Raw genomic sequence first — 13459 nt, 5'->3', positions numbered from 1 at the left:
CTGAACCAGTCATCTGGTCTTGAATCCCTCTTGCGTTATCCCAAGTCAGACAAAATTTCGAACTGACATGCACTGAATCAAGTCAGACGCCGATCGATCTGCGCATCACTGCTTAAAATCGAACACCTAATGATTCGTCCCCAAAGAAAAGCCAAATGAGGGATGAGCTGAATACCATGAACTGTTAGTTTAATTCAATTTTATTTATATAGCGCTTTTTACAATGGTTAAATAGTTATAAACCAGCTTTATGTTAATAAATTCAGGAGAAAACACAAAAAAATCGGTGGACAACAGAGTACAGTGGCTAAGATTAAACCGTACTAGCGAGCGTAGTAATAATGTAACGTATAGAAGAGAGTTAAGCCAATGTCAGCTGACTCCCTAGGGGTTGAAAAACACTCCTAGGAGAAAAAACCCTATTTTTAATGAGAGGAAAAAGTCCAAAAAACTTAATAGCTGATTCTATAGAGGATATATATATATATATATATATATATATAGGTAGGTAGATTAAACATGGCGGAATCTGAATCAATCGGTGTAAATCCGGATCAATTTTGGACTCTACATCTGACTAGTTGATAACCCATGATTTATATACAGTATGCAATTTATTGCAATTAACTTAATATTGTAATAATAGAGTCATGCAAACTGGTTTTACAAAATATTTAGTCATAAATTTATTCTGCCCCATTTCAAGAATGAGGTCCAATAGCTTTTGAAAATGTACAAAGTACATCTACAAAAAAAATACTTACGGTTGCATCTTTTCTGAACAAATCGCAGCTTGCATGCCGTCCTGTACGTTGAGAGACGAATAACATCAAAGTTCTGTGCCCCTGGTGAAAATGACATACATCATTTTTTTGGCACTTTGAAGTTGCAAAGGGATGTAATTAGTAAGGAGGAGCGGGGTAAGTTGTCACACTTTTCACACTGTCTAACATTTATTGAGCGCCATACATCACAATGGTATAAATCTGAAATGTATACCATATGGTATAAATCTCATATGTTGTATTCATTACACTTTCATATCTTATCTCATCTTATCTCATTACGCAGTTGTAGACTAATGAATAGAGAAGGTTCACTTGTGACAATTTGCCCCATCGGCGGGTAAGTTGTCACACTAGATTATCTAAAAAGAGGAACAACTACTTAATTGTGTTGATTGATTTTTAAATTCAAACCAGAACTGGAAATATTAACTCTTCTTTTTACACTGTGCTTAACCCTGGGTTATCTTCATTCTAAACCCTGCTTATAGCCCTAGGTTAAAGGATTAGTCCATTTTCTTTAAAAAAAATCCAGATAATTTACTCACCACCATGTCATCCAAAATGTTGATGTTTTTCTTTGTTCAGTCTAGAAGAAATTATGTTTTTTGAGGAAAACATTCCTGGATTTTTCTCATTTTAATGGACTTTAATGGACCCCAACACTTAACAGTTTTAATGCAGTTTAAAATTGCAGTTTCAAAGGACTCTAAATGATCTCAAATGAGGCATAAGGGTCTTATCTAGCGAAACGATTGTCATTTTTGGCAAAAAAATAAAAAATATGCACCTTTAAACCACAACTTCTTGTCTTCCTCCGGCCCTGTGAAGCGCCAGCACGACCTCACGTAATACGTCATCACGTCAAGAGGTCAGGGATGACGTATTGAAACTACGCCTCAGTGTTTACAAATGTGGAGAAAGAGGACCGTTCCGACGTTGTTGTAAGTCGAATGATACTAATTAATGTCATTGTGTCAATTTATTGTCTAAAATGGTCCGCAAATGTGAGTTTCATATATGTAACACGTGACCTTTCGACGACATTACGCAATTATGGAGGTCGCGCTGGCTCGTCACACAGCTGGAGGAAGAAGAGAAGTTGTGGCTTTAAAGTGTTTTTTTTTCTTGCCAAAAATGTCAATCCTTTCGCTAGATGGGACCTGTGTGCCTTCTTTGGGATCGTTTAGAGTCCTTTGAAACTTCAATTTTGAACTGCATTAAAACTGTTAAGTGTCGGGGTCCATTAAGTCCATTAAAATGAGAAAAAATCTGGAATGTTTTCCTCAAAAAACATAATTTATTCCCGACTGAACAAAGAAAGACATCAACATTTTGGATGACATGGTGGTGAGTAAATTATCTGGATTTTTTAAAGAAAATTTACTAATCCTTTAAGGATCGTTCTAAACCCTGCTAGCCCTGCTTGGCCGCATTGCGGTGCCAATTGCATGCAAAGTAATCATTTTTAACATTCATACCAGTTGTATTGCATAAATTTAAAGTGATAAAAAAATTAGATAAGAACATTGTGCTAACGTCATTTTAAAGCGATCTTGACCGCATGTGACCACCAAGTTGACTATAGAAGAAGTTGTCACACAAAGTGGCTATTTGATTTTAGAAAGAGAGCCTCTAGTGTTGAAGTTATGAACATTGTGACAACTTACCCCGCTCTCCCCTATTACTGTAACCACAACATGCACAAACACATTCCTATACTTTATATCAACATCTACTGTAAAGCAGCTACAAAATATGCTTGTACAATACTTCTTTAAGAAGTAATGGAAGTTCAGTTTGAGCCATTTAACAGCAACAGTTGATCTGGGGCCCCTTGGGGATCTGTTGTTTGAACTAAAAATATTTTTTTAAATATTTGGGGAAAATGAAATCAGGCATCAAACAAAAATGCATTAATAGGCTTATAATGAAGAGCATAACGTTCCTAGTTTAAAATATATTAAACAATTAAAATGTTATATAAGAAAAGCACCTTTGTAATGTAACTATAGCAAAGTACAGTATGTAAATAAAGTCTTAATTTGATGTCGTTACATGTTATGGGGGTCCCTGCTCCTCCTCTCTATCCAATAAGGGGTCTTTGGCCTGAAAAAGGTTGAAGACCTCTAACTTGATTCTGAAGTTTGTTTAAATCAGTTCTGTTTTATGACTATAGACACTAGTCCATACCAAAAAATTGCTCCATGGCAGAGAAAGGTGAATATGATTTGACCAGAATCTGTGTGGTGTGTAATGCACTGTGCAAGAAATATTTAAGGCTGTTGTTGTTAACTCTGAAAGCAACTTACTCATCTCCATGAAGAGCTGTCTCTTCTCCACCATGGCCTTACTGCTTTTACTTCCCTCTTCAATCATTCTGCACAACATAACAAAAGGTGTACCACAGCTTATAGCAACAGCCTAGCAGAGGCATTACATTCAAGATTGCATTGAAACATATCTATCTATCTATCTATCTATCTATCTATCTATCTATCTATCTATCTATCTATCTATCTATCTATCTATCTATCTATCTATCTATTACATATTGTTACACACATTTATATTCCAATATAATTATTCACCTGTCAGGCTTGCTGGGTTTCAGATAAGGTGATGCAAAGGAACCAGGAAGGGCCTATAAAACGAAAAAGAGGATTTTGAGGTTGACATCTGGGGAAAGACCTCCCCCCCCCAACACAACCCACACACACACAAAATAAATCCCTGATTCACAAAAGGCCATCTGAGTTCTCTCGCTCCACGCAAGTGCTGATTATGTATGACAATAGTGTCTTGAAATGGCAGCATCCTGTGAATTAATGATACAAGAGCCGCTAAGGAGCCACTTAATAGTGACATGCAGAGAATGCATCATAGAGCCAATGACTGTGTAAATGTAGGTTAATACTAGATGTTCTCCTTATTTGTTTAAACGTGCAGCAAGTAAAAGTGATGTAGGGGTTACTATGATGTTTTTGTGTAGTAGCTGTTACATCATCAACATAAAGCATTACATCAGCCCTCTGCTCACATTTATTCGAGGTATCCATCAGTTAGCATCAGCATCCACAGATCACATTCAGCCAATGAATCCACACTAGTGCATTATGTCATCCCTTACCGTAAAAGACACCGCTGACGTTATGACTTCTGCCTTCAGTTTATTCATTTCGTGTTGGTAATCTTTAATTTTGTGTAAATATGGATTTCTGGATGAAGAGGCCCACTATATGTGGTAGTTTAAGTAACACCGCATCTCTAAATGATGACAGAAGCGTGACTCAACGTAAGGACTGTCCACTAAGCACCAAAAACACAGTGGCATCTTCAAAATAAATATATTTAAAAAAAAAATCACAAATGCACCCCATTGCGTTAATATGTTTACGTTTATGCGTACATACATAGTAGGCTATATTAACGTATCCCTGTGCACGTTTACATTCATAAAAATTATGTATAAATAGGCTACAGACGAATAAAACACAATTATCTATGGATGTGTTTGTTTTGTCGTGCGGTTGTATGTCAATGATAAAGCATCATTAGCAGATGATCTTACCAGCGGGAGGAAATCACGCAGGTCGCGCGACCATCATCATCAGCATCTGATGAGAGCGATCAACGCGCTCGGTTGCATGTGTATTACAATCTTCATCATACCTATCTCTCGATTTGTTTTTCTTTAATACCGACTGACAATCGCACTGGGATTAATCCGTAATTTGGACGAGCTGCGCTTCCCCATCGTCACATTTGTGCCGTGGTTACCGTTCCGTAACTGCAGTAAGGGATGAAGTCGCCCACTGCGCGAGCGCTTCTTTGAGCACCAGCCAACAGCAGAGGACAGCAGAGCGCTCCTCACTTTATCATTACACAGCATCACTGTTATATGCACCATTTAGACATTCATTAAATGTCAGTTGCCCTATAAGTTTTATGTAGCCTAATGCTATGCAAATTTTCTGATTGTGTTCAGAAAAAAGTAATTTATCAGTATTTTTTACTTTTATGTACACCAAAAGACCAATTTATAAGTCATTTACTGGCCAACTGCTACACCGTTTACCTTGTTTTGCACAAATCTTATTCAATTTTCAGCCAAGCCTTTATTATATTTTAGGCAAATCACAAATGCTTCTGTCCAAAATAGCTTGTTAGTTTATTAACAAATCTGTGGGTCCTCTACAGTCACAATGAAATTTAAAACTTTAAAGGAAAACACCACGGTTTTTCAATATTTTACTATGTTCTTACCTCAACTTAGACGAATTAATACATACCTATCTTTTCAATGCGTGCACTACATCTTTGTACAGCACGTTGTGAATGTGTTAGCATTTAGCCTAGCACCATTCATTCCTTAGGATCCAAACAGGGATGAATTTAGAAGCCACCAAACACTTCCATGTTTTAAGTATGTATGTATGGTGGTTCAAAAATAAAACGTGGAGATGCAGTAACATCATCACTCCTGACTACTCCCCCTTTTGCTCAAACTTCCTTCATTATATGCACAGGGCCGGCGCCACGAGGGGGCGTAAGGGGGCGTCGCCCCCTCATCGGCACTCTATCGCCCCCTCAGATCACCATTAATGTTGAATGGGATTTTAATGATAATATTTTATTGAAAAATCACATTTGCCTTGTGTATGTCTTCCTAAAGTGAATTTTACGGTCTAATTATTTAACAAAACAAAAAAATCAAGTGTGCATGTATTCTACCGTGACATTAATAAACACACGCCCACTCCATGGCTTGTTACACTTCAAGCGGCGCCACTAGAACTGTGAGGCGAAGACGTCAAAGCGCCGCGAGAGCGAGACGAAATTACACTTTGCATGATTTCTCGAATCGTTCTCGCGGTACTTTGACGTCATCCGGCTGTCGGTTCCTGCAGCGCCGCATGGAGCTGAACAAGCTTATTGTGTTGACGGCTTGACGCACGTCGACAATGAGCCCGCGTTCTCAGTCTCAGCTGTAAATCAAGATGTCGAAGTGCGAAAGTATATCAAAAGTTACAGAAAGGAGTGGGAGACCTGCCCTGTAGCAATGGATATATATGTAAAATAGCGCTGCAAATTCTGAAAACCGGACTCCGGATTACCACACATCATTTAATGCCGTGGCGTGGATTATTATCGGAGCATTTCAGGTGCACAGAACCAAATGTTCGGCTGTCATGTCAATTCTGGCACCATGAACTTCAGCCAGACTGTACATAGTTTCGAAAAGTTCAGATGTTTATGTTCTTCAGCATCCTTGCAAGTTAAAGTACAACCTATTATTGTTCTGCATTTAACGTTAAAGGTAAGCATACGATCTCCCTCTCACACACACCTGTTTATCAGAAGTAAAATACTTGTATTATTATTAATATTAATAGATAAAAAACAGACATTGAATTTATAATTAACGAATAGGTATTTGAATTAGCCTATCCTAAAGCATAGCTAAATGTGTAAACGAGTTATTGTCATTTTGCTATTGTGGTTCTCTATCTGCTGGTGTTTAATCGCTAGCTTATGGTGCATTACTTGTGGCAGTTAAAATAACTACGTTAAATGATCAAATTGAACCAAAATTTTGATAAAATGTTGCGTTTGGACCATTTTTGCGCTAGAAACCATTTGCAAACACTGTCCCCCACCATTACGTAAAAATTATTTGCACTACGGACTACGTCTGGGTCTGAACTTCAAATGAGCAGTGTTGTGCTGTTAAGTAACGTTATGTATGCTTTTTTGTTGTTGTATATAGTAAAAGTGTTCAGATCATGTACGTTGCTCACTATAGCTGTAGTTTTTGTGGTTGTATTACAGAGATGTTTGTTTATAACACGTTTAAGCTTAAGGGACGTACCAAAGCTATATGTATTTTCTAGCTTGGGGAATTAAATGCATTTTGTGTGATCGCCCCCTCTGGTATTTAAGACGCCCCCTCATCAGCGCTCAGCTGGCGCCGGCACTGTATATGCACCCGAGGTCATGCTGCAAACTAAGGGGTCTTTCGCCATACAATATTTTTATTATTTTTTATCTGCTTATCACGTTTTGTTTTGTGCCACCATACTTACTTGTGTATCTACTCATGCAACAGTCTTTAAATAGGAAAAACATGGAAGTGTTTGGTGGCTTCTAAATTCATCCCTGTTTGGATCCTAAGGAATGAATGTGGCTAGGCTAAATGCTAACAGAGTCACGACGCGCTGTACAAAGATTTAGTGCATGCATTGAAAAAATATATGTATTCATTTGTCTAAGCTGAGGTAAGAACATAGTTAAATTAATTTAATTTGGTGGGATTTTTTTATTATTCATGTGCCCTCATATTTTTCATCAAAAGTGCAAATCTCCTCTTCTCCTCAAAAACAATTCTCTGAACTTCCGGCCACAGGCAGGTGGGCGGAGCCCAGTAAAAGATCACAGCGATTACCAAACAGCAACGTGACACAACATCCAACGATCCAATCAATTCTCAATGTCCAACCCTACCTTATTCATTTCCAATGTTGGGGGTAACGCATTACAAGTAACGTGCATTACGTAATAATATTACTTTTCTGAAGTAACGAGTAAAGCATTTTCTTTATAAATGTACACTTTAATATTTGAGTTACTTTTTTAAAAAAGTAATGCGAGTTACTTTTCAGTTTAATTAATTCAATTTAAAAATAAAATAATGTACTGAGTTAAACTTAACATATTAACATTAAATTACCTAGAATAAGCGGGAACAGTTTGTTTCAGAATCGGAGATGGCAGGCCAGAGCTCGACATTTTTGCGATCATAAAAAAACACCTGCAAGGCCTGAAAGAGATCAAGCCTCAGCCAAGTAAGAAAAAGTAACTTAAAAGTAACGTAAGGATTACTTTCCATGAAAAGTAACTAAGTAACGCAATAAGTTACTTTTTTGGGGAGTAACTTAATATTGTAATGCATTACTTTTAAAAATAACTTTCCCCAACACAGAAGCCGTTTCACTCGAATATACGTCACGATGAGGAAAATAATGACAATCACTACTTCGGTTTCATTGTGAGTTTTTTGTTAATAAAAATTATTTTGTTAACGGTGCACTCTAAAACCAAATGGTGCTAAATAGCACTAAAAGTGGTTCACTGGCTTGTAATCATAAAGGAACCATTTAAAGTGCCGTATAGCACCTATGTAGTACCTGTGCAGAACCATATTGTGCTATAATGATGCTATATCACCCCTGTATGGTTCTTCATGGGTGCTATAGAGCACTTAAAATGGTTCCCCTATGATTACGAGCTTTTAGTGCTATTAGCACCATTTTTTTTTTGAGTGTGGTTACCAATTATAATTAAATATATATGGTATATCAGACAATATCTAATATAAGGTATAAGATAAAAACACCCATCACTTCTTTTGTTTTGCTTTCTTTTATTTATATAGTTTCTTGATAAAATACACTTTGTTTACAAGTGCTTATTACAATTACTATTTTACATTCACCTTTATTTTACATAAAATATTTGACTTTTTTAACACAACATACACAGTGGAAGCAATTCTAAACTCAGACAAACTTTTCCCCGTGACTTTTGATAAAGAGCTGTTTTATTGATTCTGAAACATCAAGACCTCCTGCATTAATAATCACATGATTTTAGAGGAATATACTCAAACATGAATTAAAAATGTAACTTTTGTAAAATATCACAGGCATATAAAGTTGGTGGTAAAATGGAAAGTCATGCATTGCAACTCTCAAGAGTTGCTTGTTTGTAGCTCTGACAATTTGCAACATGTCAAAGAATTAATCTAAACATCAGCTTTGGGACTAAAAATGAAATCACTTCTAAGGCCTGCTGTTTTGTATAACAGACGTATCACAGTTATTGTCTAGCGAGTCTCTTGTGTGTTTAAATGTGGCATATAAATACACATGGAAATGAAAGCAACAGTTTATAGTAAGCGACTGACGAAGTAAACAAACTCTATCCCATCCAGAAACATTTAGCACAACCCAAACACCAAGCAAGTTTAAGTTTTATTCATACAACACAAACACCTGATAGAACTTTTCTTTGTGTCATTTAGTAATCATTAAAGTGATCTGTAAATGACCGACACATAAAAAGTGAGCAACAACAAAAAGACCAAAAGACTCAAGGGGTCAGACTATCACAATGGGCCCAGTACAAAACTGTAAAAAAGTCAATGTACACCTTGGACAAAGATGTACATAACAAAATGGGACATCCAATATAAAGATATAGCAAATACCCTGTTTCTTAAATGTTTTGTAAATAGACTTTTATTAAAATATATTACTTAAAATATATTACTTTGTTTAACTAGACAGACATTACAAACAAATTCTGATTATCTAGTCCCCATACATTGACTTTGGTATATTACCAAGCAAATTTTATTTAAAATCTTTAACATTTCTTGCCTGGAAGGCAAATGATTGAACCAAAAATGACTGATTCAAAGATGCAACAACTAGTTTGTTAGATTACCTGTATCAAAATGTACCTGTTTAGCAGGATTGTTTCATACCAAGATCCTAAGATGACATTGGAGTGAAAAAATCAAAAGTTTAGTTTTTATGTGCTCACGCGAAACCTTCATGTGCAGATTTTCTTAAGTTTAGTTTCACGTGCGCGCGCGATATAGTTTCACGTACGCATGCAAAACTAAACGCAGTAGTTTCATGTGCGCACGCGATAGTTTCACATGCGCACGCCTTAGTTTCACGTGAGCACGCGAAACTACACTATTTAATTTTTGCTCCATGTCCCCTTAGGGGCTCCGTAGTTTCAGGACAGTACACAACATTTAATTTTGAAAAATGAATAAAAGTATTTGTGTATAAACGGTTACAAAGATAAAACCCTTCGAGTAAGGTAGACAATCGGATATGTTTAGGCAAGATACAGAAAAGCTTTTTGAAAATGGATTTTTAGTATAATCGCAAAGAAAGTCACTATTTACAATATAAAACATTCATATTTTCCTTCTCAAAAGGTTTTACTTCATTGCTCAGCATTATTTTTTCCTCTGATTCTGATTTAACGCAAAAAACTAAAGTTATATGGACTACTATCTACTATTCCATTTAGAGGCAATGTCACTTGTGTGACGTAAACAACTTACATGATTAGACAAAGGCTATTGAAATGATTAAGACCTGGTTTTGCTCCTGAGAGGGTACGATTATAAGTGCTTCAACTCTACTTATCTTTAACAGTTGCCATTTTCGAATGTATAGATAATCGGCAAAGTGTGTTCAAGTCCTTTGCAGTTTTCCGAACATAAATAGTGCAACCCTAATAAATCTATTATTTAGGATAAAAGGGACAATAATGCTCTTTGAGATTTATAAAGAACAAGACTAACTGTATAAATACTCTAAAATGTACAAATTATTGCCATTGTCAATTATCAATATAAATTTTTTTTATATTCCCCCACACACAAAAAAAACCCTCATATGTAAGAGAAGTTCTAGCCTGTTAATTTACTCAACAAAACTCCCTTCTGTTCTATAAATAATGTTTTTTTAACAGTACCATATATAAGCCTAGGTTAATTTATTAGGTTTACATATTCACAGTAATTCTGCGAAGTAACTGGTATCTCAGTTTCCGGTTTAAAGGCTTAACCTAACCAACAAACAAACAGTTTTGCATGATAAGCAAAACTTAAACATTGGTGTTGCCTGTTTCAGCATGCTAGTGTGAATTGATTGTGAAAGATAATTTCCAAAAACATATGGGGTAATAATGATTTTTACATCTACAAAAATAGTAGTAAATCGATTTTCATTTCTAAAACTTTGTTACAAAAATATAACAAAAAGAACGAGCCTTAATAATATTGCCAGTATTCAAGGAGTTTTCAGTCTAAACAAGGTGCTCAATGAGAGAGGGGAAGAATGAATCGGAGTTGCACAGATTTCATACCATGCTTAACATGTACGTGTGCAAGAAAAACAAGGAGTACAAACAGCACAATAGCCACATGAATAGCTTACCACAGCAACAGACACTGTTATCCTCATTGTAATTGCTTTTTGAATGATCACAGTTGATGGTAATCCTCATAACCATTATCGTACCACCAAACATGAGACACATAGTTTGGATGGGCCAATGCAATCATCGTGACAGAATGCGCCACATCCCTTGCACACAATCATGGCCTTTAGCCGACAGTAGCACTTTGATTGTACATCCTCCATCCCAGAGGTTTCTATGAAGGCTTGCTCAGGTGAGGTATCACCCTGGTTGCTCTGATCCAGTAGGTGACCAGCAGGTATGGCAGTGACAGTAACGGAAAAAGACATCATGCTTCCACCAGCCGCACTGCTGTCGCCACTGCAGGACACAGCAGTTGGAGAGGTTGGAGTGTCGGCTATGCTGTTATTCAGTGTGTGTGGAACGGTCATGCTGATGGTTCCACCATACTGTGGGCCAATAACAAGTTCTTGGCCATTTTGTGTTTTTTGAGAAGTGAACGTGTGTTGGTGACTGTCAGCTAACTGATATGGCTCTGATTTACCCTGTAAACTGCTGCAGCTATCAAGCTGCTTTCTTGAGCAAGTTTCTTTGGTTCGAGTAGAAGTGCTTACTTTGTTGGATAAACAGCTTGTTGACGGAGATTCAGATTTTACACCGGAACAGGTTTGTGGTGCTACGCCCTCAAAATATCCCTGCGGTTCTACTTTGACCCTTGGAGAATTTAGGTGTCCTCCAGATGAGGTTCCTTTCACACTCTCATCTTCAATTTTCTCTTTTTTCAAGTTAACAAGGACTGTGTTATTAACTTGATGTGGCCTTTTGCTGCTTTCAGACCCTCTACCATAAGTGGAAACGTTGAGGAGGTAGTGTCCCGTCATTGCTGGCTTGGCCATCCTCTTTCGCCCAAAGATGCCTAGATGAATACTCATCTGGTCCTGGTTGCCCTCAGGGGGTCCTAACTGAACAGACTGAAATTGGGAGAGTTGGTGGCTTGAACCAGTTTGTTTCTGCTCACATTTGGGCCTTAGTGGCTGAAGGATCTGGTCCTGAGTGGTTTTGAACAGTTTGTCCACACTTACTGGAGATCTAAGTTGTATCATAGACTGACCAGAAGGAACCTGGTGCCCAAATTTGGCATCTTCTTGGTTTCTAGGATTCTCCTTTTTTAACCCAGCTGTTGAGGCACAAATCTTCCCTTTATCTCTAGCAGAAATGGCCACAGATTGAACCTCCATCTTGGCTAGTGGCTTTGGAAGGATCTTTTCCAAAGGAACCTCTTTACCCTGAAGAAGCTGTGTGACCAGAGGATTATTTGCTGGGATTGAAGAGCTAGGCTTGGTCATTGCAGATGTTTGATGTGCTCTCTGGTTTTGTGCAACTGCGTTTGAGACAGTCATGTTTTCTGCCTGACTAGAAGATGCTACAATTCCTTCAGCACTGAGGCTATACTGTTCCTTTACCAATGGATTCGATGCACACTGTGTGATTTGGGACCCCAGCAAAGATCGATTTGCTTTTATAGAAGCCTGGTTGGCACATAGGCCTTGAGTAAAACCAACATCTGAGTGTCCAGAGGAACCTGAGGAAGGAGGCGTTTGTGAGGAAGTATCTGGAGCAGGAGATCCAGAGCTCTGTTTTATGGGTGAGACAGATTGACTTCTGCTGCTTGCTGGTGAAAACTCTTCTGACAGGGATCGAACTGGGGAGGGTGTGGAGGTACTGGTACTTCCACTTGATGATCCGGCTGCTGCTGCGGCAGCACGCTGTGCCCGCGCTAACTGGGCTTTTGCCTTGATGTCAGCAAGAGTCCGTGCCCCAGTACGACCAGGTCTAATGCAAGGTGGTGTCAAGGGGATAGGAGTCCTTGGAGATGTCTGCTCAAAAGATGCAGGAGCTGAGAGAATTCGTGACACTGGTATCTGCAAATATTTAGAGAGTGTTTCAGTGTTATTATCAAAGTACCACTGTAGTTAACTTTCAGTTTTACCTAATTAATGCATTGCAGTAAACTAGCCATCATAACGCTAAGATGTAATGGGTGGCTGCCAAGACATGCTATGATAAAGTGTTCTGTGTGGTTGCTAGGGAGTACTAGCGTGTATAGTGTTAACGTTATAAAGACAGTGTGCAAGGTTTCTGTGCATGACAAATTTTTAGGATGACGAATACGGAAAAACACTTACGATAATTTCGAAATGACTTCAGTGTGCAAAGACCTTAAAGGATTAGTTCACTGTCATAACAAAATTTCCTGATAATTTACTCACCCCCATGACATCAAGATGTTTATGTCTTTCTTTATTCAGTCGAAATGAACTTACGTTTTTTGAGGAACACATTTCAAGATTTTCCCTCATAAAGTGGACTTCAATGGAGCTCAACAGTATTGCAGATTCACTGCAACTTCAAATAGCTCTAAACAATCCCAACCGAGACACAAGTGTCTTATCCAGCGAAATGATCGTCATTTTCACCAAAAAATTGCATTTCTCGTCTTGCACTGGGGTGCGCCTTTACGTACTTCGAAAGGTCGCAGATGACGTATACAGAACCACCGCTCCAATGTTTACAAGTGAGGAGAAAGAGGAATTGACGTAGTCGTGTCAGTTTATTGTTTAAAATGGTCCGAACGTGTGCATAACCTGGAAGTGGCATGCGTGACC

General features: G+C 37.8%; 2 protein-coding genes across 11 annotated transcripts in view; both read right to left on the bottom strand.

Annotated features, from left to right (window-relative positions):
- LOC129417335 (dystrobrevin beta) overlaps positions 1-4640 on the bottom strand; it is a 54402-nt gene extending 49762 nt beyond the window's left edge. For 3 of the 5 annotated variants that reach the window (XM_073869607.1, XM_073869608.1, XM_073869610.1), the window contains exons 1-5: positions 4357-4639; positions 3916-4052; positions 3377-3429; positions 3098-3165; positions 765-845 (exon numbers count right to left, since the gene is read on the bottom strand). In XM_073869607.1, the coding sequence (XP_073725708.1) occupies positions 765-845; positions 3098-3165; positions 3377-3429; positions 3916-3963 (250 nt within the window). In that variant the 5' untranslated portion in view covers positions 3964-4052; positions 4357-4639. Of the gene's footprint in view, positions 1-764; positions 846-3097; positions 3166-3376; positions 3430-3915; positions 4053-4356 lie in introns of all 5 variants that reach the window. The other 2 variants (XM_073869609.1, XM_073869611.1) reach the window with 2 other exon arrangements.
- Positions 4641-8188: 3548 nt separating this feature from the next.
- Positions 8189-13459, bottom strand: part of LOC141365348 (putative Polycomb group protein ASXL2) — an 83855-nt gene continuing 78584 nt past the window's right edge. For all 6 annotated transcript variants that reach the window (XM_073869601.1, XM_073869602.1, XM_073869603.1 and 3 more), the window contains one exon: positions 8189-12715. In XM_073869601.1, coding sequence (XP_073725702.1) covers positions 10886-12715 — 1830 coding nt within the window. In that variant the 3' untranslated portion in view covers positions 8189-10885. The remainder of the gene's footprint in view (positions 12716-13459) is intronic.

Source organism: Misgurnus anguillicaudatus, chromosome 7 (assembly GCF_027580225.2).
Source record: "Misgurnus anguillicaudatus chromosome 7, ASM2758022v2, whole genome shotgun sequence".
Taxonomy (NCBI): Eukaryota; Metazoa; Chordata; class Actinopteri; order Cypriniformes; family Cobitidae; genus Misgurnus; species Misgurnus anguillicaudatus.
The sequence above is the reverse complement of the archived record's forward strand: the minus strand, read 5'-3'. Positions and strand labels throughout refer to the sequence as shown.